Source organism: Uloborus diversus, chromosome 4 (genome assembly GCF_026930045.1).
Source record: "Uloborus diversus isolate 005 chromosome 4, Udiv.v.3.1, whole genome shotgun sequence".
Taxonomy (NCBI): Eukaryota; Metazoa; Arthropoda; class Arachnida; order Araneae; family Uloboridae; genus Uloborus; species Uloborus diversus.
Genome location: NC_072734.1, coordinates 165,417,217 through 165,432,569, shown reverse-complemented (window position 1 = coordinate 165,432,569; position 15,353 = coordinate 165,417,217). Strand labels below are relative to the sequence as shown.

General features: G+C 31.3%; 1 protein-coding gene across 1 annotated transcript in view; it reads right to left on the bottom strand.

The window, feature by feature from the left end:
* Positions 1-420: 420 nt before the first annotated feature.
* LOC129220174 (ubiquitin carboxyl-terminal hydrolase 24-like) overlaps positions 421-15,353 on the bottom strand; it is a 99,704-nt gene continuing 84,771 nt past the window's right edge. The window contains exons 53-60 of the mRNA XM_054854528.1: positions 13,506-13,617; positions 11,117-11,235; positions 10,022-10,135; positions 6,454-6,519; positions 5,428-5,518; positions 4,511-4,589; positions 3,907-4,075; positions 421-662 (exon numbers count right to left, since the gene is read on the bottom strand). Of these exons, the coding sequence (XP_054710503.1) occupies positions 465-662; positions 3,907-4,075; positions 4,511-4,589; positions 5,428-5,518; positions 6,454-6,519; positions 10,022-10,135; positions 11,117-11,235; positions 13,506-13,617 (948 nt within the window). The 3' untranslated portion in view covers positions 421-464. The remainder of the gene's footprint in view (positions 663-3,906; positions 4,076-4,510; positions 4,590-5,427; positions 5,519-6,453; positions 6,520-10,021; positions 10,136-11,116; positions 11,236-13,505; positions 13,618-15,353) is intronic.

Sequence of the window (15,353 nt, the reverse complement as noted above, 5' to 3'; positions counted from 1 at the left end):
CATAAATGCACATAAACTAATTTTCAAACTTTCACATTCTAAGTACAATATATAAAACAATACTTAAGGTTAAAAAATCCTATCATGAAACACAGCAAACATATGGCCACAAATTTGACTTCAAAATTGGAAAAATGTCCTGAACAAAAAGAATTTACATGGTGAACAAAAGTCAAGGAACAAATGGAATTTGCTTTCACAAAACTTTCATACTTTAAGGAACATGATTTAATAAAAATCTAGAAGAGTTTCCACAGTTCTTAAAAATTTATATGCATCTCAAAATGAGCTTTTTAAGAAAGAAGAGCAAAGAGTATGTTTAAAAATCATATAGCAAAATTAAAAACAAAATTACAAACTGTTTACAGCAGCACCTTCAATGCACCTTAATATCATATAAACAATGATTAACTTTGGTATGAGAAAGGCACATACACTACCTCACTTAATGGAGGGAATATGCTTCAAGTGTCAATAGAATCCAAATCATCCATTTTTTGAGTTCGTTTCATTAACCTCAATAAGTTTTTTTCAATTAAATTGGCATCGTCTTTGTTAGTTACCATTTTGCTTGAGTCATCTTCATCGATGTCCATTGAATCATCTTGCACATCTTGTGATTCTAACCCATCCAATAAAGCTGTTGCTTCAGCTAAAGTGTCCTAAAAGGAGGAAAATTATGTTAAGCTAGTGATCTGAAGAGGAAGATTTTCCAAAAAAATTCCACTAGATTTTTTTTTTTCTTAAAATTTTAAATCTATAATGTCATTTTTGTATTAAACCTACAAAAAAACTTTTGATATTTTCTTCACTGACCAATTTCAGCTACATTCAAACAAAAGTTACATTATGATTCCAATTTCGTACTTTTGTTTTCACTTTACACACATTAAATTAACTTTAACTTAAAAATTTTTATATTTCCCGATTTGCGAATTATAAAAAGGCATTTCCCAATTCAAGTAAGGACAAAACACTTGCAGAACATGAATATAGCAGCGAAAAGACTTTTTTGAAACATCCCGTTGCAACCAACATGGAAGGTGCAAAACAAGAAGTTTTACAGATCCTTAACTGAAATTCGGGTAAGATTTTTTTTTTTCTTTTTGATACAATTGAGACAGTGAGAAGCAAAGGGATCTACGTAAACATTTTTCAGTTTTGAGTAAAACGCATTAAAATTTGCGGTCCTAGGTAGGCTTTCATTGAAATTTTTTTAACTAAACTAGGGGCTCTGTGTCCCGCTTACTAACGCACACCAATCCCTGAAGAATGCTTCGCAATCTTTTTTGATTTGCAAAAATTTAAATCCTCAATTAGAAAGAAACACATAAAAAACGTATTATGAGCTCCCTTTGGATCAAAAAGCACCCCTTCCCCAGGTTTTAAAATAACTTGTACCAACTTGAAGAGCCGTAAGGGCTAAGGGGCTTCTGAGCATTGCAAAACTGCAGTTTTTTTATGCTTGAAAAGTCGTTTTCATATTCGTGGAATCTAGTAATATATTTTGCTCTTTAGCTCGGAGCTTGAATTGAGTTGAGCCTAAGATTTTCCGTTAAAATTGAAACCCTTAAAGTTTGTTAATAAGAAAAAAGAAACATGCGAATCAAAAAGACGTAACTATGGCAATGGCAAATAAAACGTCAATAGTTTTAACTTTATGTGAGATTATTCAAACTTGTTTTTTAACGGCTTGTAACTTTTTTTCCTTTGGGGATAGAATCCTAGTTTTCGACCATAGGTAAAGTTAGATCTGGAGTAGAAAAAGGTTGCTCTTTCCAGTGGTATCAAAAAGAAAACTGTGGGACAATGCCTTTGCTTTTTTGGGTCTCCTGGACGCAGGTCCGCCACAGACTTTCATCAAGAATTTCTTTGAAACCTTACTTTTATTTACTATAAAGAAATTATTCTGTATAGCAGCTCTTTCCAGGGCTACCGGAACTATCTCTTACCCCAAGACGGAGGAGAGGTTCATCCTGTTGGGAATTCCAAATAATATTATCAATTATTTACGTTCATTTTGATATATTTGGCTTTAATTAAATCCCTATTTTATTTTATCTTGCAAAGTCACAAATGCTAATTTCAATGTTTGTAACGTATTTCTCGATCTTAGACACGTGCATGCCCTACGTCATGAAATGACGAAGTTCCTTTTCCATTTGATTGGCTGCCATTCTAACATCGGGAAATGCACATCTCAAATGCATGTCTTGAAATCCATGCAAATGTCTCTGGCTGGCTATATATGTTGCTTCGGTAGCTTAGTCATGCTCTCTCTCTTTTAAGGCACCGTATTTTAGTTTCATGGTCAGCCAAGTCGGCTGTTTGCCGTCATGCTCTCGATTAGGCATTTCACAATTGTAAACTTTATCTGCAAACCTTAAATTCAAATTACTGAAACTTCGATTACATAAATGACTCTTCATTAGTCATATTACAAATTTATCAATAATGGTTTTGCATGTTTTACTAAATTATCTATGCTTCGAGAGAACTTGCAATATCATACGTCATATGTAAATAGCTCGCCTAGGATAGTACTGTATTATGTCACCAAGGAGGAAATAAAAAGACATAATTTCAAATACAGGTATTGTTTTCTGAAAAGGACTCCAATTACACTCTGCAACGCAAAAGGGCATTAATTACATTAGTCATCGTTGCGATAACTTCGTTGATATAATCTCATCGCACAATACATCCACCATTTGCACTGGTTATCGCCAAATTTTTTATTTTAGCACTTCCACTAGAGATGAGTTCGGGCTCATTTTTGAGAGCCGGGGCCCCCCCAAGCCCAAAAATTGTAAGTGAGCCCGCCCGAGCAAGAGTGATATTGTCTCAGACCAAAATCCGAGCCAGCCACGAGCCCGAAGGAAACTTTCTTGTATCAAAAACCGAGTCTTCTACAGTCTGACATGATCTCTCTGTTAATGAAAAATGTTACGTCAAATGTTTTTCATTAACAGAGAGAAGTTTCGTTTCTAAATTTTCTTAAAATGCTCCACTTCAAATGCATTACTGTATGACATATTGCAATAGTAATCGCAAAAAAACACAATAAATAAGCGTTAATTAATTTGTTTTTTTTTTGGGGGGGGGGGGAATTTGACATTGGTTGAACTGATTTAAATGTTCCTTTTATTTTCTCACAGTAGGAAAATGTTTATTTGCTTTGAATTTGTATGGAGATTGAATATCTGTGCTTGAGCCCGAGACCCGCCCGAGCCCGAAACCTATTTTCGGTTCTAGAGCCCAAGCCTGTTTCGGGCTTGGGCCCGGGCTGAGCCCGTCTCATCTCTAACTTCCACCCCTTTGCTTCTCACTGCCACAATTCTTCCTCCATTTTGTATAAAGAAACAAAGACAAAAAAATGAAAAAAAAAATGCATTGTTTAGATTATAAGGTATGAATAGTGGATGTATTTTGTAAAAAAAATTCCTGTGACACCTGCATTAAAATTCAACTAAATAAGAAATATCATTTATTTCCTTCAAAATTCAAGACAGTAAAAATCTTCAGTTCATTGGTCATGTCTGTGTTTCTGAAAATCATTAAAGGTCTACATTTAGGAGGAATAGTATAACTTCGATTTAACGGTCTCGTCAATTTAATGATACAATTCCCAGGTCAACTGCAGTGAACGTATATATGCTCCTCGATTTAACAATATCCTTGTTTTAAAGATAACTTTTTTGAGTCCCTTGACAATCCTTAAGTCAGGGTTATATTCTAATGTGGGGAAGAAATGAAAGTATAACTTTCTTTAATTGTAGCAGTACACTTTAAAGTGATAGGGAAATTATCCACAGAACAAGAATAACAAGAGATAAAATATTTAAAATTACAGTACAATTTGTATTTCTTCCTTTAAAATAAACAAGTAATCCTTTTAAATATTACCTGTGCACTAACTGTTCTCTGAAAAGTTTTAGTATTTGAGTCTTCATTTGACACTGAAATATTTGATGGAGTCCAATAGCTGTGTTCTGACATCATTTTCCTTAACCAATTTACAGCCCATTGCCATTTATTTGGTGTTTGCAACAAATATTCTTTCACTAAACAGCATCTAAAACAGAGGGTTAACAGTAAGCTACAGATTGAATATCATTTAAAAAAAAAAAAAAAAACTCAATAATAAAAATTCTAATGAAAAGAAATTCAATGGATTAGACGGTAAATATACTTCCTCCAGCTCTAGAAAGTACTAACTAATCAGTGGGGAAATAGTTTACAACAACTATTTAAATTCGATGAGACCTTCTCTAATACAAAAAAAATGAATAAACATAAGATAACAAAAAAAAATTATATACAAAATATCTACAATATCCCTCAGATTTAAAAAAAAAAAAAAATATTTGTACATTTATATTCATCACAAAATGCCAATGGAAAGTAATATATAAACACAATTACAGAAAAAATTACATAGATTGATACATTTAACGGATTTTCAACATAATTTTCAATAGTATTAAAGACATAAAGTTGAGGTGCTTACTTCACAGAAATGCTAACCAAAAATTTCACACCTTGATAAGAGCGCCGACTATCATTTGTGACATTAGCTCGAATTATAGCTGTAAAAAAGGCAGTATCAGTACAGAAGAACAAAACACATAAGTCCCAAAGAAGCATAATAGGAGTGTAGATGCATTAATGCATAGAAACAATTTTAAATCAATAAATTATTATAAATCAATGCCTATTTCAATAGTTTAGCCCAGGTTAACCCTAAAAGTTATTAACTGTAAACATGCACAACAATAATCTACTGATCATTTGTCCTTGAAGTAAAACTAAAATAATTTGCCATACTTCAGGAGGTCCATTTCATACATCTCAAAAATTTGTTAAAAACCTAATCAATTTTTGTGTGTTAGTTTATCAAATACTATTTAAGGTGCAAGAGCATCGACAATCAATATGTCAGAAAAGTTTATTTTATGATTTTTTTTTTTTTTTGATGCACAGCACCAAAATGGTACCTTTATGGAAAGCATCCATGGGTTCATTCCTGCATGTGTACAGGATTTTAAAAAGACCAAGAAAACTTAGAAGAAGACATTTCAATTTCTCTCTAATTCCCCCGGAATTAAAGCCTAGGACTTTCTGGTTCAAGCCCAATGCATTATTGCTAAGCTGCAAGTCAGGATTTATGTGCAGTTTCAGTTTTCTTTTACATTCTGTCACAGTGATTTTTGTTCTATGGCTTATTTTTCTATCCATGGTTTATTTTTCCATTATCAATGGTTTATTTTTCATCATCAAAAATGATGAAATGCAACAGCATCATGGCGGTCTCTTCACATTAAAAGCCAAGCTATGTTTTAAACCATAAAGGTATTATTTTATTTATTTATTTATTTGCAGAACTTTTTGAAGATAACAAATAAATCACTTAAAAGAAACTTTTACCTAGCATGCCATCGAAGGATGAATGTGTCTCATTAGTAGCACCATCTATAACTAGTTGAACTCGTTTGAATTGCAAAGGATCCTCCAATGCCTGTAAAAGAAAATTATGTTGCATTTGCTATAGCAGCATATACGAAATTCACATTGTTTTCAAAATATTTGAATTGTTACACTAAAAAAATGTTTTGCAAAATATAAGTAACTAAGTGATGACATGGAAAAATTGTTCAGATCAAAAATGAAACATGGGAATGAAGTTTCTTAGCCAAGAGTTTTCGAACAAAAAAATTTATTGAATTGGAATAGTAATTCAAAAGTTGTTACGGGAGGGGGCAGAGAGACAGACTGTAAACATACCCCTCCCCCCAACCCCATCATGTTAAAAAACTTTTTTTTTCAATACCTATTAAATTATATATATATATATATATATATATATATATATATATATATATATATATATATATAATATATATATATATATATATATATATATTTTTTTTTTTTTTTTTTTTTTTAAGCAATATTTTTATGATACATCAAACCTTTTTCCATGTCTATTAATTTTTTTCATTTTTTTAGAGAAAGTAACAAAAAATAACAAGTTTTACAGATTGTTTTCTTATTTTTTGAACAGAAGGAAAAATCAAGTCTACAGCATAGAGGTGTGCACAAGGAACAGGAGTTCTGCTGCCTAACTTTTTCGTTTTATGACTCTCTATTGTACTAGCTGACACTGATGGAGAAAATATTTTTGGTTTGGTCTGCATCTATTTCTTTATTATTATTCCTTCTTCTTTTTTTTTTTATTGCTCTATTTTTCTTTTCTGTTAAAAATATTGTGATTAGCGAAAAAAATTCTTATGAAAAATCGAGGGAGACAAGAGTTCTTGGATACGCGTGCGTGTGGATATTTATTACACATCAAGTATGTTAATACACAATGCCACATAAAATATAATTTTCCAACATGATTTAATAAACATAATGGGATTTATGATGATACTTACTAAAATTAATACTTACTAAAATTTCTAGTAGCAAATAAGAAAGATTTTTCAGCTCATTAGAAGGCACGGTTGAATACTGAAGCTGCAAATAAAATATTATAAGTTTTCACAGACTAAACTACAGAAATAACACAAATAATCTTTTTCTACAGACTAGCATCAACAATTTTGCCACTTTAATTACCAAGTTTCTGGTTCCAAAGCATATATAAAATAATTTTCAAAAAAAAAAAAAAAAAGCTGTTGTACAAAAACTGAAACTCAGAGTGAAAATGTTAAAAATTCAGCTAAAGTATCTTTAAAAAGTATCTCTAGCACTAATTTGCATTTATAATCAAATTATATTTTCAATCTCATTCATTTTGCATCTTGCAACAAGATCATGTTAAATAAGATAATATACAAATAACTGGTTGTATTTAAACTTCGGCTACTTTACCTCATTCACTTTCTTTGCTTTTTCAACTCAAATCAGGCCTGGTTGTTATTCAGCAGCACAGTCGAGTTTGCCAGATTTGTTAATAGTTTTGGTCAGTTGCTCTTAATATGCATTTCATAACTCTGAATGTTTATTCTAGTGTTTCAGGTTTTAACCTTTATTGATTACTTTATTGGTATGTCATTTAATGTACCGCCAATTAAAAAAGAACTACTCACATCGTAAAGAGCTAGTTTTCTTTCATAATGTCATCTCCATGTAAATATTACAAGTCATCAATAAAGAAGTCTTTTCAATGTAGGCTCCTTCTGATGTTGCACAAGATAACTTAAAACATAATTTCATTGTAGTTGATGCTTCCAAAAGTCTTAAAAAGCTGAGCGATCATGAGTGCTCACAGCATAACAGAAAATAACTTAAAATTTATTCTTTCAACTTTTTAGAAGCTATGTTTCAAACGATTGCTAGTAGAACAGTCGAGCCTGCTTTTGGAATATCAGGTAAAAGAAAACCCTGCTTAATATGAGAAATTTTCAATGTACCAAACAGTTGTAATTTCTCATTTTGATCCCGGATAATGGAATACCACATTTATTAGAATAGCTTTTCATGGCAAATTGGGACCTCTATAAAGCAGGCTTGACTATACCAAACTTTTTACACTCATGCACAGAAACACAGGATGAATGATACATAATCAAACAAGGGGACATAAAACTAAACTAGTAAAAATTTTAACAACAACAAAATTTCTTCAAATATAAACAATCAAATATAAATTAAGGATTAAAGTTACTGGTTTTTAAATACAACATTTCTGACTGACATCAGTTTTAATTTAAAAGGCAGGAAATAAAATAAAAACCTAGTTAAAACTTGCCCTCTTCTTCTGCTAATTGCCAATGAGTATATATATCAAAACTCAAGAATAAAAATTTAAAAAGTGCAGCACAAAAATCATCTTTAACAATATTGTCAGCTGTCACATTTAAAACATCCAAACACATTTAAAAGTTAATTATTCTACACAGTTAAAATACAAGGTTTTCACATTGAATGGGGCAAAAAGAAAGGTGCATTACAAATCCTGTAATTGATTTATTTACTTGAAAACAATTCATTCTGAAAATAGTTATACAAGCTTAATCTGTCAACAGTGGAAATCTTCAAGTTATGAAATCTTTGCAGTAGGTGTGGTTGGAATGATTCAATGCCTGCACATCTTACATTAGCATGACCGAAGTTGTAGGCCATTCGATAGACAAAATACAGTCACAGCTATTATGTACAAGCCATACTAATGTATGACACACACTGAGCTCAGATTTCATGAAAGGAGATGGAATTTATGTGGGACTTCAAAAAAGCTATTCCTGATTTTTTTTTTTTTTTTTTTCAGCCACTTCAGTTTCAGCTGTTGTTTGTTTTTAAAAACAGCTGTAGTAACAAAAGTAGTATGCATCCTGAAACTAACTACATCACCCAATGTGTGATGCAGTGGTTCTTTGCCAAATTTTTTGCAAAAATGTCTTTTAACAATGACAAATGATGTTTTCGAGTGTTTCAAAACACTGCATGCTTTTTCCTATACCCTTACATAAAAGGCATCATTTCGATTGACACTGTCAATAGCAGAGATTTTAAAACAAAATGATTTTTTGCTGTTGCCAAATAAAATGTGTATAAATGCAGTTTCATAATGAATTTGTTGCAATTAAATAAATGAATTATAGAATTCCTACTCGGCTATGTTTTGTACCATTCTATACGAAATACTTTGTACAGTGGCTAGCTTCCACTGAATTTCAGCACAGATGCTACTGACAAATACATGTAATGTCAGCCAAAATAAATTAACATGCTTTCAAAGCACATTCAAATAAATGTTTGTAAAAAAAGTACATGATCTCTCCTACCAAAAAAAAGAATATTTGTTCTTACAAAACCTATAAGACTTACACATCAATATCTTTAAAAAAGTCAATCAAATACATATTTCTCAAAATATTTCAAATCATTCAAAGAAGGAAACCTCTTCAGGAAAAATAAAAATACCCTGTCTTACTTTTTACAGAACAAACTTTTAATAGTTTTTTATAGCTACATTACTGGACATAACTTACAGGGTCTTTAAAAAAGTGAAATGACTAACTGGTAAAAGAAAACTAACTACCAAACGTCATGAACTTGAGGGTCACAGATCTGGACAAAATTTTGGATTTAGGTTAATTCCAACTAGTTATGAACCCAGGTGAAGCGGTTTGACTGCATAGGCCCTAGTTTGGTCGTAATGGGGGTTCAAAGTTTCTGGTTTGGCTCCAGAAAAGCAATGGTTTTCCTTTGAAATAAATCTTTTCTTGATAGTGCATTGCAGCATCGCATAACTGAATGCATAAACAGTATAAAGTAAATTTCACTGTCCCTGCGTTGTACTAACAAGAGACACGACAGATGTTAGGAAAACAAATATTGTGCCAGGTTTAAAATTCCGAAGAAAACTCTATCGCAGTTTCGGAGCCAAACAAGCACATTTAGATCCGTCTTGGTGCCGAACTAGAGCCTATGCACTCAAACTATTTTACCTGGGCTCATATCTAGTACGAATTGACCTAAAACCAAAAGTTTATCCGGATTTGTGACCCTCAAGTTTTTGCCGTCTGAACCACACTAATTGGCAGGAATCCAGAGAATTGCAGTGGAGTTTTATTGAAATAGGAAAACTTTGGGACAATATCTACCTTCCAAGATATTCGGCGTCTCTTTTCAGTACAACAAAAGAGGGGGAGGGGAGATTTATTCTGTGTTGTAAAAGCATTTAATAAGCTTATACTGCAATGCAAAAGCCAGAAAAGTTTTTAAAAGTTTAATTTCAAAGGAAAAACCATTGCTTTTACGTAGATAAACACTTTGGACCCCCGTTGCAGCTATACTAGGGCCTATGATTTCAAACCACTTCACCTAGGTTCATATCTAGTCGGAATTAACCTAAATCCAGAATTTCGTCCAGATCTGTGACCCTCAAGTTCGTGCCGTTTGGTAGTAAGACAACTGTTAACTCTGGCCAAATTCTAATCTTGAAGTAAAAAAATAAATAAAACAAATTGCAAACAATTACCTTTAAGATTTAAAATAAAAATTTAAATACCATAATCTGATGAATAGCAGACACTGAGAAAATTTCATTACAAAAGCAACACTGGACGAGCATATCAGAAAACACGGATATTGACCCAGAAACTTCTCGACATGCACTTACAACCTAAAATGAAACATTTCGAAACATTTAGGCACATGAAATATCTTGATAAATAAATGTTTTATGAAAGGGTTTTGAAGTAAAGAAAGCAATTTTTATTCACTTTTAAAATATTAGCTAATGTTTCTCCTTAAAAAAGAAAAAAGAGTAAGACTGCTCATTATTTGTACAAAAGCAAGAAAGTTCAAAATAGCGTGGATAAATTATGCAACAACTGAACTTTACTGAAACATTATGATATGGTCTTTATTTTTCCATGACCCATTTTGAAAGAATTTTGTGATTTTTATTCCCACAATTTTTATTTTTTAACCATCCAGATGTTTATTATTTAATTTCAGTCAAAATTTGAAAATTGCACAAATCCTGTGAACTGCTTCAAGTACCATCGAAATCAAGTACCATCCAAGAACTCTATTTTCAAGAACTTTTAAGAAATCATTAAAAAATATATTACTGATTAATCATTTTCATTCAATTTTTTGCATTAAAATTCATTATTAATCAAAATTATAAATTAATTAAAATTTTTAAATTAAGAAATAATGCTTTCAAAAATAATATATTGATACTTGTTAACCAAATCATGAATTAAAAAAATTCAATAGTTAATAGGCTCATATTAAATTACTAATTTTATGCACCTACTTTTACTTTAGTCACTACCACTGAATTAAATGAATGGTTAACATAGATATTATAAGAAAAATCTAAGCCTTAATAACGGAATAAATAGTTGCTTGATATGTTCTAAAACTTCTCAATAGCAGTTATAAAGCGGAGTTCACATTAAGGTGTTTTATATGAATCCAACTTTTTGCTCTGAACCCAAATTCAGATTCAGAGAGCGAAAAGAGCTAGCAAGCGCTGTTCAATGTACTGAGCATCTTGTTAAGTATGATTCCTACCAAACTTGGGAATCACCAAGTAGCATTAATTATTTAATCAATACTACAATAATTCAAGAAAATAAAACTTAAGAACCTCTTGTAAATATCTGGGAGCTCCAGGGCCAGTAAGTACATCAGAAATCTCATTTGGCAATGGAAGAAATGTTCCACTTGCAGACCAAACAGAAGTTCGATCAGCAAAATAATCTAATTCTGGAAGGGGGAAAAAAGTTGTTGACAGACGTGTTTACTGTATGTATATACATGAAGAACAACTAAACATAATTATTTTTAAGACAATATGTACAGTAGAACCTCGTTTAAACAAATCGTTTAAGATCGTTTATATATATATATATATATATATATATATATATATATATATATATATATAATTTTATTCACTTAAATCAGGAGTTTCCATTTTCTGACTGGTAGCACCCTTTTAAGAATTTGGGTTTACTTATGGTATCCCAGTCTATCTCCATTATATATAGATACGTATGTATATTGAGCATATTACGGGTACACTGACATTTTTAGAGGAAAACTGCATTTTGCAACATTCAACGCAAAATACATGTTGTGCAAACGATCTTTTCACCTGGATTATTGTATTTTTTAAGCTGAATTTAATGGTATAATTGAATGCTTGAAATACATTTTGGATAATTTCAAAAAAATATATCAAAAAAAATGGTAACTGACTGACATGGGACTTTTTAAAATGTCAGTCAATTACCATGTCTGTAACAAAGTTTTAAAAATCAACCAAAATATATTTTGAGAATTCAATTAGATCATTAAATTTAGCTTAAAAAATACAATGATTCATGAAAAAAGATCATTTTCACATTGTATATTTTGCATTGAACATTGCAAAATACTTAGTTTTGCTCAAAAAATGTGTCAGTGAGTTACTCTCATGGAATTACCCATATATACTAATGTTACGGAGAGAATTTGGTGGTACCACTCGCCTCTTACTGCAGCACCCACTTTGGGAACCCCCGACTTAAATAATTTAAAATTAGAAAGTACAAATTTCAAATTAGTATTTATTCAATAGCAAGAGTTTCACTGTAAGTATGCCAAACATTCATTTTCTATTTTGATTAAATGTACAGCTGCATAGATTGTACAATAAAATATGCTAGCTTAAGAAACAGTATGGTGTACCAGGAGTGTCAGTTTGGCACCACTGCAGCAAAGCTATATATGATAAAGTGTTTGCGTGAAACAATTCTATGTAATTTTTTTTACAAAACAGTTTTTGCTGTAATAAAAGAAGTCTACCTATTTTAGAATTTGTTTGCTCATAACCCATATTACTCGGATTTTTGTTTATCCACGTCACCTTTGGTTCCAGTTAGTTTGGATGAAGGAGGTTATATATACTGTCAGAAAAGTTTGACTGAGAATGGGAAGGACCGGGGTTCAAATTCCAGCTTGGACATGGATGTACTTCTTTCTCCTGTCCTTGTCCTTTCTTTGTGTGAATGTCTTGTTATGCTGTGAATGGTTGCCTATCCTGTAAACAGGTCCTTATGGCATGTGTGTACTGTAGAAGTCGGACTTCATACCAAATTACGGTACAGTTGGAAAAGTGAAAGAGCGCACCTCAAATTGCCAGCATAGCTGGCACACGACAGCAATAACACAGCATATAGTAGTGTGTTTACCATATCCTCACCTCAGAGTAACACTAAGACGTGAAATCCCAGGAATAAAACTAAGATATCCTACTGTTGCTCTGAGGCAACGATATACACTGTGCTTAAAATAAATAAAAAGCCTAAAATAATAATGTTTTATTGCTATACATACATACAAGCTATAGTAAATGATGGACAAAACTTAGATTTCCCCCAAGTTTAAAAAACGTTTCAGAAATCTGTTTAATTATTGTGTATGTGTTTCAAGCTTACAGATGTAAGACAAAATGTTCAACTGAAACATTTAATTTACTCTCTCATGCACACACACACACATATACAATGTATATTTAACTTGCTTACATATGTATAAATTGAGCATTGTACTTGTTCATCAGCGATTAAACTCGTTTACATGAGGACTGATTAAGAACACATTCTTCTTAAAAAAACTTAAATTGAGGCAGTGAGAAGCAAAGGGATTTAAGTGGACATTTTCAAGTTTTGAGTAAAACACGTTTAAAGATAACTTCCTCGGTAGGCTTTCATTGACATTTTTTTCTAAATCATGCTCTATATCAGCACCTACTAGAGCTACTAGTACCATCTCTTGCCAAAAGACAGAGGAGAGGTTCACCTAACATTTGTCCTGGTTATCTCCAAATTTTTAATTTTGTCACTTACATCCCTTTGCTTCTCACTGCCTCAATTGAAAATCCTGAATATTTATTTTACATTTTAGTCCCCAACAACAATGATTTTCAAAAACAAAGAAAAGAAAATGAACAGTTTCATAAAGTGAAGCAGGTATTGTGAGGATTTTCTTACCACAAGTCCGAAGGGAAGTCAGATCACAACTCAAAATTAAAGAAGCCATTGTTATGTGAAGAGCACCAAATTCCTGAGTTTGCATTGGAGTCCATCTCCTAGGAAATGTATCCTACAAAATTTGATTACTTTTATAAAATCTTGGAATAAAACTTTAAATTAAAAAAAAAAAACCTTAATTGAGAAACACAAGTAATTTTTAATAAAGAAACGTTTTATGCAAGCAAGCACACATATGAGCCACTCAGAAGCCAATGCGGTTAAGTCCAAAACACAAAAATTGAGAAAATTAATGTTTTTTAATACATTAGTTTTTAAAATTTTTGGTTCATTAATTTAATTAGAAAAGTGTATAAAGTCTTTTTTCGAGGTGTAAACTTTGCAAAAAAACAAGATATGTACAGGATGTGTAAATAAAAACGTAAGTATTTATTTAAATAATGACAGCATTTTAAAAATTTTAGGACTTATACCTTTTGGCAGCTGAAAAAGATAAGAAATTTATGTACAAATAATAAAATAACATTATTGTCATAAGTTTTACATTTATTCATCATAACAAACATCATCTTCTTCCGAGTTATTTAAATGTAAATCTTGATCTCCACGTGTTTTCCCTAATGTCCTGTAAAAGTCGTGTTTAATTGGAGGTATATACTTACATAAACACATGATGTCTTTTTTGTTTCTCTTGAAATTGTTCTGCCATTAGGATATAATATAGGTTAAGTTATGTTTTTTAAATTTACTGGCCTACCTATTTTTTTTATATCAATTACATGAAAGGTATCCTCGTCAAAATTATGTTTAAACTTAATGCTGCTTGGGTTTGATCTTTCCAATTTTATCCATCTCATATTAAGCCAATTGACTGTTAGTCCGCTTGTTGATTTTTTTTCTGTTGGTAACAGCTTCTTCCAATGCTTTTGCGGATAGAAATTCTTGTGGATTCATTTCGGCAACTCTGAAAGGCTTCTTTTTTTTTTTTTTTTTTGCTATTTTGTATTATATGATACCAGTCACTAGGCTTATGAATATACAGAATTTTTTTTGCATAAGCTTCTATAACTGCAAAATCAGCATCATTGGGCAAATAACTGTGCCCACTTTATAAAAGTGTGAGCTCAATTGATTCAGCTTTTATATCTTCACTCTGAACCAATTTCAGTAAACTTAACACAGTTTTTAAATTTCGATTCTGTCCTGAACATGAATCTGAATATATTATAATTTTTTGAAAATCCTTTGCGTACAATTTAATGTGTTTAATTAAACACGATGACACTTCTTGTGAACCCTGTGATGCTTGGGTTATAGGCCAAACATACATGTAGCCCTCGTTAGTCTTTAAATTATGGCAACCAAGATTGTATACATATAAGTTTCTCTTGTAATAAGTTACTGATGTGGATAATTTCGGAAATGGTAATGCTTTTTCTAAATCAAAACTAAACCCGTATATTTCGTCTGAAGCTCTTAGTCGATCATTAGCCATACTATACGATGTTAGCCATACTAAACGGTTAAATCTCCTTGAATTAAAATGAAATATCGTATCACTTTCACTGTGTCCTATTTCCATTGACATTTTTAGTTTTTATACCCTTACAATAAATCTTTTTAATTATTTTAAAAAGTCAGAGTTTTTACAGTTATTAAAGAAAATTTATTTAATTTTTTGATAACACAATTTCCGCAAACACTTCAACGTAATATTTGTGTTCTGACGCACATGCATAAAACTCAAACGATTCAAATTAGAAGGGTAACGGTTACAGTTACAATGAATATCTTGTTTTTCAGTGTTGCCAACAAATATCGAAAGAAGAAGAATTAATTTTTTATTTC